This window comes from Anthonomus grandis, chromosome 10, assembly GCF_022605725.1.
Source record: "Anthonomus grandis grandis chromosome 10, icAntGran1.3, whole genome shotgun sequence".
Taxonomy (NCBI): Eukaryota; Metazoa; Arthropoda; class Insecta; order Coleoptera; family Curculionidae; genus Anthonomus; species Anthonomus grandis.
This window is the reverse complement of record NC_065555.1, coordinates 7,404,143-7,416,689: the sequence shown is the minus strand read 5'-3', so window position 1 is coordinate 7,416,689 and position 12,547 is coordinate 7,404,143. Positions and strand designations below refer to the sequence as shown.

The 12,547-nt window shown below is 28.4% G+C and overlaps 1 protein-coding gene across 1 annotated transcript in view; it reads right to left on the bottom strand.

Moving 5' to 3' along the window:
- The window catches only part of LOC126741261 (neural-cadherin-like), a 249,553-nt gene that overhangs the window by 152,806 nt on the left and 84,200 nt on the right, over positions 1-12,547 (bottom strand). The window contains exons 4-5 of the mRNA XM_050447640.1: positions 9,568-9,683; positions 6,254-6,418 (exon numbers count right to left, since the gene is read on the bottom strand). Coding sequence (XP_050303597.1) covers positions 6,254-6,418; positions 9,568-9,683 — 281 coding nt within the window. The remainder of the gene's footprint in view (positions 1-6,253; positions 6,419-9,567; positions 9,684-12,547) is intronic.

The following is a 12,547-nucleotide window of genomic DNA, read 5'->3' as shown; positions in this document are numbered from 1 at the left end:
AATTTTTATCGTCAATTACCCAAGCTATAAATTTACTGAAAAGCTTCAAAGATTTCATGTAGATTTTCCTCAGCCCATAGGTGAGTTTTATAGAAATTACGTATACAATGTCATCCAAAAATAGCCTTATTAGTAGATAAAATGCCATTTAAAGACATAAAGAAGGCTTCTTCTTTAATAAATGGGCATGAAAAAGTATTTAGATAGTAGAGCTTTCACACGTTGGGTATATAACAGATACGTCCTGGACATAACATACAACCACCATTTCCATTATTTGGACTACAGACAAAGTGCATGTCTGACAATTTCGTTTTATTTTTTTACTTGAAAACATTTTGCGCCTCGTTTAAAAAAAGGATCGAGAGATTTTATGTCTTGAATTTGAACGACGATTTCAAAAATGGTATTTACTTTAAGTTATCTCAGTAGCGTATCATTTTTTTTTTAAGTGAGACCATTAACTACTGCGCCAAATGATAAAGGTAAAATTATTATTTATTCAAAATGAATTACTTCCTGATGTTTTTTACACTTATACACCCTGTTTAACAGCCTGTGCATCTTTAAATCAACTTTCAAAGTTAAGAGATAGATCTCAATATTAAGAGTAGATAACTTTCAAGATATTTGATTAAACGTGATTACTCCACCACAGCTCGAGCACAGACTAAATTTGAAATTTTTTTTAAAGTAATATTTTAACGATTTAAAAAATAACTAGACTCAACTGGCAAACTTTGTACTCCAGACACTCTATCACCTAAAGTAATTTAACTTTGATATTATAAAAAGTAGATTACACTTTCTAGAAAAAATATAAAAAAATGCAGTTTGATATCCTCAGTCGTTTCGAAATACGTAACTGCAAAATAATTGCTTTCGTAGGTGTGAGAGTTGGGTTGTTTTTTCACGTATATCTCTCTTTTAACTCTAGCTTAGTATAGGCGGAAGATATGTAAAATTCAAACTTTTAAATAACCCTTTTGAGATGACAAACTATAAAAAAAGGATTAAAATAACTCGTCTTTAGTTTTGCAACCTATAACTAATTATTTCGATTCTAGATATAACTATAATAATTTTAGTTACTAACTTCATTGTAGTTTAAAATCAGACTATAGATTTGTTACTGTCTTTTAGGGTTTTTTATTTAAACTATTTGCCCATTATTATTATTATCGAAAATAACTTTACTTTACTTGAGTACAATCTTCAGCTATTGTATATAAATAAAAAGGCTAGCACTAGCTTGTATCACATTTATGTATAGATCCACTATATCCCAGATTTTCTACGAATGGATGCTCTTTTTCTTAATCCAAGGTACAATTAATGTAATACATTAGTTATGCTTTGGTTATACTTTGGGTACGACTAACAAATTAATAGAATCCTATTTAAAAGAGAGAAAACAAAATACAGCTATTCTAGATCAAGAAAGTAACAGCCTTGGAATGGAGTTTGGTGTGCCACAAGGAACAGTTCTCTCACCCCTTTTGTTTATTATATATATTAACGAAATTATGAAGCTGTTAGACAATAATGCTATATTCTGCTTTCCTGATGACACAGCAATTATTTTAAGTGGCAATAGTTGAAATGAGGTAAAGATGAGAGTCGAATCAGCTCTACAGAAAATTAAAATGTGGCTAGACAATAGTCTTCTTTCATTGAACATAGAAAAAACTAAATTTATGACCTTCTCCCTCTCTATTCGTTCCTTGCCTGACTTTCAAGAGCTGAAAATGCATGATTCTTTGTGTAGTAATGGATTAAACTGTAATTGTGAACAATAAATTTCTAGAAAACCTTCGTTGAAGTATCTTGGTGTAATCCTTGATGAAAACATTACTTGGAAGGAGCATATAAATTATGTTACAAATAAAATCAGAAAATTGATCTACAAATTCTATGAACTCAGATATATCTTAACATTCAAAACCTTAAAAACTGTTTACTATGTTCTTGCTGAATCTATTTTGAACTATGGCTTAGTATTATGGGGGAATGCTGGCTCATCAATACTCTCTAAGCTGCAAGTTACACAAAAATGGATTCTAAAGATAATGCTCCACAAAAAGAGAACATATCCAACAGATCTAGTATTTAAAGAGAGTAATGTGCTAAATATAAATCAACTATATGTTAAATCAGTAATTAGATTTATGCTAAAAACCAAATATTTCAGAGATGATATAACGCATGGTCTAAACACCATAGAAATTTATCACAAGGAAATGTACAACTAGAAAATCCAAAATACACTAGATGTGGAAATCACATTTATTGTGTTGGTCCAAAAATATTTAATGATCTTCCAAGAAATATAAAGATGCAAAAGTATTCTAAAGCTAAGTCAGAAATAACTAAATGGATTATTATTAGTAATTATAGAATTTCCTATCTGATCTGAATTGGTCTGCCGTTCTTGGAATATTTTGTTTTTCTTTAGTTTTAATTTATATTGGTAGGGTGTATTAGTATACATTTATATTCGTGTAATATGACTTCTTTATTTATATTGTTGTTATGTAGATGTGAGTGCACACACAATATTTTTATATATCATTGTGCACTAGATTCAGCAGTAGAAAACTTGTTTTATTTTTGTTTGAAATTTAATAGTTTACGAATTTTGTAATTTAAGTTTCCAAAATGTATGTATTTTTGCATCTGCTAAAAAAAATATTTTTAATTCACTATATATTTTTATAGGGTACTGGTTGTCTAAGCAAAATATGTTGTGATAAATACCAACCCTAATAGTTTTTTCTGCTTCTTTCTATTTGAAATATTCCACGAAAACTTTTCATTGTCAATTCTGTATATTAAGAATGATAAAAAGAAGTAATAATAGAAATGTTGTTTACATTCTATATTTCTTTTCATACTGAGAAACTTTAATCCGCTTAAAAATGAGAGTAACTTTTTCGGTAGACTTAGGCTTGGTTAGATTTATTATTATAATATTTTTGAATAACAAAAAGAAACGTGGAAATACCATAAGAAATAAAAAACAATTTTCTTCATATTAATCATGATAAAAAGGTATACTTTTACTGGAGATACTCGTTATAAGAAATTCATTATTCGAAGTAGAATACATATAAGGTATTACGTAGGATTACAGAAAAATAAGGTTTATGAAATAAATCTGTTATATCTTTAAATATAAAAACTTTAAATAATATTATTATAAGAATGTAAACCGTTAATTATTTTTATAATTTTTTTTTACTATTAATGTTAAGTTTAGTTATAAGTTTAAGTTAAGAAGTTATATTTTTATAGGGTTCTACTGTTGTTTAGTTTAATAGTTTCACTTAAAGGGTATAGCTTCTAGTAGTTTATCTTGTTTGGCGCTCCATTTGCTCCTAGTTTTTGCACTTAGAGTAAATCCTTCTTTTTGGCTGGGCGATGATGTTTATTTAATTTATACAGAATATGTACTTGAACAAGAATAAAATGTGTCTGAATTTTTAAGCAGATATCTGAGTTTTATAAGTGAGGTTTGATACATACATACAAATGAAAAACAAGACATAAAATATCAAAGTTTGAAACGGAAAATATATGAGTAACCATAATGCCTTACTAATTTGTCACAAATAGAATAAGGAAATAAAATTGTCTAAAAATGCTAGCTACTACATGTACGCTAACATTTTGCGATGTCAAGTCACTAAGTATTTATAGTCATGGAGTCTAACATTTGACCTACATGAATTCATCATTCTTAATAAATGGGGTGTCCAATGTCCACTCACTTGAAAATGTCCCTCTCGTAAATTTTTCTAAAAGCGTTAGGTTTAAATCGAAGAACATATAGGTTATGAGTTATTTATCACAGTTTAGAAAAATAGAATATAACATTAAAAAATACTCATAAAAGAAATTATTTAAAACTTAAATAAGTAGTTACGTAGATTTAAATATACAAAAAAATGATCAGGTAGATTTACTAATTTACCACTTACCAAAACTCTATTTTACTTTAATCTATGGCATAAGAGTAATAATTTCGTACTTTTAATATAAGATAGTATTCTCTGAATTTATTTTTTTTAATAGTGATCTAATACTCAATAGGATAATTAATTCATAACGTATATGTTCTTTTATTTGAACCTGAAACTGTTAGAAAAATTTATGAAAAGGATATTATGTATTATAATAGATAATGTATATTCCTTACTTGTAGTTACTTTAGTTTCTAAAGAATTTTTGTACATTTGGTATTTTTTTTATATATACAGTCTAAACTATTTAAAATGTCTGATAAATTAAAAAAGGCCAAACTTTTTAGACAGAGTAAAGCGAACCGACTCTCGGACTTGCTTGATATCTCTAAAAGTGCAAAAAATGATAACTCTAATCATACAGTTTTTAAGCTGCGTTATGGATCTTTAGAGTCTATTAAATTAGAATTTTTTAAACAGCACAATATTGTGATTGGTTGCATTTTAGATGATGAGAAATTTATTATACAGGATTGCCTTAGAAGTTCATTTGAACGAAATTTTTGGTGCATTAAATCAACATATTTGGACTTATTCGGTGAGCAACTTGGCTCTGAACCTTCCTCCTCGTCTTCAGTTTCTCGTAATCAATCTCATGTAACTTTACTAAAAATTGAAATTCCCATGTTTTCCGGGAACCTCACACAATTTGCAACTTTTAAAGATATGTTTGATGCGCTGATACATAACAATGCCAGTTTGAGCAATATAGAGAAATTTAATTATCTTTTGAGTTTTTTGCGTGGCCAACCGTTAATATTAATTCAAAAGATACCCATACCGACCTTAATTATTTAACCGCTTATGAAACACTGGTAAAACGTTACCACAGAAAATTCCAGTGATTTACAGCAGCTTTTGGATACATTTTCTGTTGGATAATCTTTCTGTCTTACGTAATCTTCATTTCCCTGTAGACTCTTGGGATTTCATTCTATTCAAATGCATCCAAAAGAATGTTTTGAGGCCTTATAAAAAGGTGCGCGTCAACATACTGAGCCAGTTTGTTTAAACCCATTTTCTGAAGAAGTAAATCGCTAAACCGCATCGTTCACGTATCTAGTACCATCCGCTACAATCCCGTGTTTATGGGATAAACCTCATTGCGTACTGCGAAAAAGCTGGCTAGCTAACGCGAGTGAAAAACTATAATCGAGAGAAAACCAGGTAAAGTCTCACAACCATTAATTGTCAAAAACAATAAATGCAGTCCACTTTTCTCAACAGTGAGCTTTTGATACAGTACTTTCTTAATAAAAATAAAAATCAAATAGACATTTTGGTCTAGACAATTACTATTGTATTTAATACTTTATGTTATAAAATATTTTAAGCAGTTTACTTATATACTACTAATTATATAATAAAAATTATTATAAAGCCTTAATACTAAGCTATACTTTACTCTCTTTTAAGCTTAACTCTCTGTAGTCTCGTTTAGTTGATCTTGTAGAAGGGTCACTACATAGTGACCCAAAGTCAATTATAGGACTAAAGCCTCAATCATACATCAGCATGCTATATAAAGGCTATATACAAATGCTATAAAAAGTGATATATTTGCGTCAAAATTTATCATCAGTGGGTAAAATAAACCAAACTCAATAAGATCAAAATAAAGAAATCCTTAAATGGAATTTTTCACTATTAGTTAAGGTAGAATTACCGCCGCAAACCATTTACTTTAACAATTAGTAAAAGTTAACAGAGAGTGATGAAATTAATGCATAAGGATACGCGTTAAATTCATGCTTATCTAAATACTAGGACACCATTGTGACTAAATGAAATGTCATTTAATCCTCATACGGTTAATCATTTTCTAAAATTAATTAAACCATGTGATTCTAGTGCACCTTCCTTCTTAAAAACTTTTGAATTGAGAAATTGAAAAAACATCACACAACTTCAGACTGGATTCTAACTGTTTATATGGTTATAGAGTAAAACTATAGAGCTTATACTAAAAACTAATTAGCGTGAATCATATAGAGATATAGGTTATAGTACGAATAAAATATACAAAAGAATTATAGGAAAACCAGATCTTTACGGTCGGGTGCATGTTTTGATTTTCTTGAGATTTTAATAATTATGCAACTACAATTTATAAAAGACAATATATATGCAGAGAGCATAAAGACTTTACTAAAACAGTTTTTACATTATTGAAGCATCCTAAAATTTATACGTTCAGGCAAATAAATACGACAAAAAAAGGGATAACTTACGTTTAAGATAGATTTGGGTAGATTTCGGCCGTCTTCTTCGGTGATTTGAGTTCGGAAGGTCGATCGTTCAAAAACAGGAGGATTATCGTTTACGTCCCTAACTTTAATGACTACAACGGTAGAGTTTTCTTTAGATTTCTCAAATGCTGATAGCTTTAGTTCGTACTGAAAAATAAAAAAGGTCTTCAAAAAACAATCTTAAATAGATAAATATATACTTAATAACAACATTTTTTTATAATAAATGAAGAGTCCTTAAAAGAGTATAAAAAAAGAGAAACTCTTTGTTATTTGTTAAGCTTTCGAAATTTTATTTTCCTCTTTATCAGGATATTTTATAAACGAAGAATAAAAATGTTAAAAAGTAGACATACAAAAACTAGATTTATTTTTTAATACAATACCGATATTAATTAATTTTAGTAAGTCTGTAAATGCATGATTTTTTATTTTTAAGGGATAGAGCTAAGATTTAATTTAAATTAAGGCTGCTTAATGTTCGGCGTTGACGCCTATATGGAGCTCCATAATACACCGAATAATTTTTTAAAAATAAAATTATCTTTATGGCAAATTTTTTTATATTTCTCAGACAAGATAATTTAGCTTGAAATCACAGAGACTGACTCGCAACATAAATATTGCTTGCACAGTAGAAGTCCATAAATGATCGCATCAAAGGAGTTTAAGTACTGTAATATTGCCTAAATCTGTGCTTTCAAAAACATGTATTATTTGGGCAAGTTCTATAACTGAACTTAGAACACACCTTAAACTTCCTTAATCTTTAGCAATGAAAACATAATCATGAATTTTTTTACTGAAAATCTTTTCCCGAATTTGAAAGGCTAGTAGCAACATACTTATGATATGTATGTCATAAGATTTATTATGATCAACAGCTTTAGCAAGGAGAATTTTAGTACCGCTATTCTTTCATGCAGGAGAAATATAACTGTTCAAAACAACACCAAAATATTTCAATATATGTAATAAAAATGGTCAAAAATGTTGTTGGTAGCATCAGAATCAGAAAGGTGGGATTAATCCTTTTTTTGATTAAGTCTGAACGATGGATATTTAAATTTCGTCTGCCAAATATTTTACTATTGTTTTGGAAGGCAATAACATTTAAATAATTTTACTTTTTCTATCTAATTATAGTAACTGTTAAGGTTCTTAGATATTTATAATTGTTTCAATTATAAAGGTGTTTTGTACCTTTCTATATTCGTCGATCTTTACTTTTGTAAATGAAAAACCAAGCGAGTACAAGCACTTTAAATTGACTTGAATCATAACTTTATCATGCATATCAAGACAAGTTTGTTTATTAATTTACAATAGTTAAGAATCGGTTGCGTTTTCTTACGTTTTTCTAGGTTTAAAATATAGGTGCCTATTTTGTAAAGAAAATTTCCTAATTAGGTGTAATCTTCAGCTTTTAGTTTTATGAATTTACCTGCATGGTATAGAAGCGTCCTTATTATATAGTTTGATAATTCAGATATGCAACATATCAATTTTATTATTAATGTGCATTTAATACGTAATACCAAATCTATTGATTGAAAATTATTAGGAAAATTTTAGTAGTAGAAATATTTTTATTAGTTATAATTTTGACAATATTTTAATCTCTTAGATACTTATTTTAAGTACGGCAAGATTTTAGAACTAGTTATTTAGAAATAAATATTGGATCGACCAAAGTTTCCGAAGGAACTGTAACTCAAGATGGTTCATTAATTATTTGTAATAAATTATAGGTTTCCGAGCAGGTCGAAACTTGATTTGAAATGTTAAAAAAGTTAACGTTAAATGGAAACTTTAAGAATATTGCAGACAGACAAATAATACTCTTAAAGTATTATAAAATATCAGATGATGATCTTTTCGCTTTTTCCTGCAATTTTTGCCACACTGATCATCAAAAATTCTGGAATTTGGTTTCATGCCCCCTATTTTATTATTATCTTATCTGATAATTTTTACTGTATTTCAAATGTTTGAACGTGATGACGTCTTAATAAAATTGAGTAAGGCCTATTACATAAAATCTAAAAAACAAACAAAAAAATTGAAAAAAATATTATTTACTGTCACAATAAATGAAACCAAATAAAAACACATAAATTGAAAAGTGTACAATCCACCATACCAATATTTGTAAAACTGAAATAAAAATGAATGTTTGTGTGTCTCATAAAACCACAATGATATACGTTGTATTATACTAAGGCTTGGTTGCACCTTTTCGGATCGTGCATCTTTATAGCAGCTTTAAAGACGTTTGTACCCGCAATCTTGTTTATATATGACACGGGATACCGCCCTGATTCCCTAAAGTTACAAAACCGAGAATAGGTAAAAGCTTGTATGCTGTTATGGCCGGATTTATGAGTGATATGAAATTTTGTTTACAGCTACAATGTAGTATGCGCGCGGCAGTAAAATACATCCATGCATTCTTAGTGTTGCATGTTCAAATTTTATTTGTGCAGATATAATATGGTTAAAGAGAAAATAGGCATTAATAATATATATTGAGTTGCAAGCTAGTTGAAGTATGTACTGTACTCTAAATAAGATATACACAAACAATCATGGTCAAGCTAAATGACTGTGACCATGACTATCACCATAACTTAACGCTTGACCCCAAAAAAATACTGTGATAAACCTCCGATAATATTTTTATTTAAATTAAATGACTATAACCTATATTAATGTAGTTCTTATGATGCTACAAAACTATTTAGTTAATTTTATATTTACGCAATTAATCTAAGCTGAATAACAACAAAATAGCATAGCAATAAATCGAAGCACAAGGCCTATACGATTTTCAAAAACTGCCAATGATAATTCTTATACTGAATTTAAGATCATGTATTAAAATATGGGATGCTCTGGTACCTAATTATACTAAGACATGATCGAGATTCAAAATACATATCAGCTCTTACATCTGGGTTAGAGTAGCTTGTGGTCTTACAGGGATCGACTTGAAATAAATATCTGTATAATTTTTTTTGATCTGACATTATCATTTTTTAATGTTCGTGGCTAATAGATATAAATATATCTAAAGGACTAACAGATCACAAGTTAAAAAAAAATTTTATTTATTTTAAAATTATTAAAATATTTTTACCTACAGAGACGACTGGTAAAATATTACCACGTAATTTGAAACACGCCGTATATATTTACATAGGATGCTAAGAATTGCTTAACTTTATTTAACAAAATAATTAGAATTTCATTGCATGATAGGATTCAAAAAGCTAGGCAGGAAGTAAACTTCTTACCATATTCCTTGTTTCGTAGTCTAAAGGTCCTGCTAAATAAATATCACCAGTCGTATTCTTGACAGCGAAAACGCCTCCTACGTTACCGCCTGTAATCTCGTATCGAAGACGGGACGCTGTAAGAAAATAAAAGACGAAATATTTTATAAAACAAAAATAAAATTTAATAGATATAATTTTTATTAATTCGTTTACATTTCCAAAAAAAATAATTCTAATTACAATGTAACAAGGAGGAAAATAAAGTCGAAGTCAAAGTCCCACAAATGAAGCGTCTATTTTGTAACTCCTTTTTTGCTCAAATTTATGAAAAATTTAAACCAAAGAACGGGCTTCTTAAATTACTAGGTTACAAAAATACATAAAAATAACTTATGATGGTGTCAATAAAAAATATAAATTAACCTGTTGCAAGTAAAAAATAAAATTTAGCTGTTGGGAGTGGTTGTAGGAAGCCAACGTATTGATAACTTAATGTTTAACTAATGATTAAGAATTGAATTCAGTAAAGAACTATAGTATTAAATATACTTAGAAACTCTAATAGCTTCATCGGTATTCCCATTTAATAGTAAATTATTCGTATTTTAAGCCATTAGTTACGCTTAATGGTTTTAACTTTAAAAACTATAAGGGGTTTACTTTGATAAAAATATGAATTAAGGCATTATACTCGGCTCATCCTAGTATCAACGTTAGTCACTGAAACTCGTATGAATATAAGTTATTTAATATAAATAAAATATATTTATCATTTAAACTGTAATCAGATGTATATTAGCTACAAGTACGAAATTGGTAAATAAGTTATTAAAATAATAATTATCTACGAATTTTGGTTGGTTAAATCTATTATTTTTATTACTTATAATCCTGGCTTAATACATTTATCGGAAAAGCAAAGTAAGTACGGCATAAAAATATGTCCGTTAAGATCATATCTGGCCAAAAACATTGTCTGAAAAATTCACGCCGTTCTCTCTCTCTTGTGAAATAAAACGCTCGAAGATATATCAAGCCAGAAAATACTTTCTGAAATTTGTCACAATTCACGATTAAATTGTTTTTATCTTCGTCTGGTTTTCACGATGTCAACTGGGATAGAGGTTTATAAATAAGATATCTGATGTCATTACCTTTATTTTTCGCTGCGCGTTTTTTTTCTCAAGATATGATAAATATAATCATTTAAAAGGCATGATGTCAGTTCATTTTCATACATAACAAAACCTGTAATCAGTGTTTGAAACACTGGCCTCGAGTAAAAAAAATAATTATAATAAAATATATTGAATTCACAGCCTTAATAAATATTACTTAATTAATAGATTTAAAGTCTTTTAATTTTTTAACAAAAATATTATAATGATTAATATCCTTTATAAATCTAGGTAAATCGTTATAGATTTTAATAGCATCTATAATAGAATTTCTTAAGATTATATTAGTCCTAGTGCTTAGCTATTGATAAGTGTTATTTTGAGATATGTATAATGGTATCCATTATATGGTACATAATGTCGTGCTGTACATATGTATAAAATGTGCTGTAAAAATAGTGATCGTTTGTATATAACATGTGCCATGGTTTTTATTTAATAAACCACTATTCAAAGCGACTCAGACCCATCGATTTTTTCCTAGCTAAATGACTTTATTTTTTCCAATGAATCTATCAACCAAAATGAAAAAAAACACTTAACCTAAAAAAATTATCATCTTTCCTTTTCTGTGATGTTTTGATCTCCTGTAGAGAGTTTTAAATCCTCTTATGTCTCCTCCCTCCTTTATAATTAACATTTTAAACTGGTCAATTGTAAATTTTTTACCGTCCACAAAAAGTGATCCCTTCTTTATAAAAGCTATTTGATTTAGTTTTCTAGCCAGTTTAATTTGACTATATACAAGCTTCAGCTCGGTTAAAATATTGACCACGTCAACCGACCCTAGTTGAAAATTGCCTGCTTGGCGTTTTCCAAATCAGAAGTTACGCGTATCCCTGAAATGATCATCATATCTGTGATCTTTTTATTGATTAAGTTCAAGCATTGGTTACTATCCAATAACTCATTGTCTTTTTTCTCAAGATTTTATTCTTTACATTCATTGCTATAAATGTGTTCTTCTATCTATGTGTTAACTTCTCTGTCCTCTTTTAGAAGCTTATTCTTCTTAGAAATTTCCTTGGAGATTTCCTGTTATAAAAGCATTTAATTATCCTGTTTAAAAAGGACAATTAAATACACTAGGTATCAGATTCTTACAAGATTAGTTATAAAAATGCCTCTGTCTACAAAGGTCCACAGTCCAATTAAACTACGTACATGAACCTATAAAATATATGAAACCTCTAGGAACAAGTGGCCAAACATAGATATTCGAGATTGCCCAATAAATTTACTAGGAATACAGTTAAGCTAGATAGAATGTCTCTGGAGAAGCATCAAACTACAGATTTATTTGAAAAGAACTTAAGCAAAACGGAATTCGACATATAAGACGAGGTGGTTTTATATTTTGCTGATTTGATTGAAGTGACAAATTTTATTAATTTAATGTTATTTATAACAATATTAGACATTAAATGGAACTAAATTACTTTGATTTTAATTAAAAACTCTTTTAAGGAAAATATGTTTTAAACTTTCTTATTTCACGTTTTGTAAAAATGTTTGATTGGTACGTCTATGTTTAGACTCTATAATTCAAATCACAAAAACAATCTTACCATAAAACTCTTTGTTTTATTCTGGATACCTGAATTGAGAATTTAAAAAAAATTATTAGAGTTTTCTAATTTGTTTATCAAATTTGTTGTAAAAATAACAAAGAAATTTACTTATTAATACATCTTTTAATTTTTAAGCAACTTAAGACATACAATTAATCAAATTTAAGTCTGCTGCCAGACAGACACTCTACTACTGAACTCTTACCAAAGTAAATTCAAAATTGCTTAAGCTAGGGTCCTGTCCAAAAG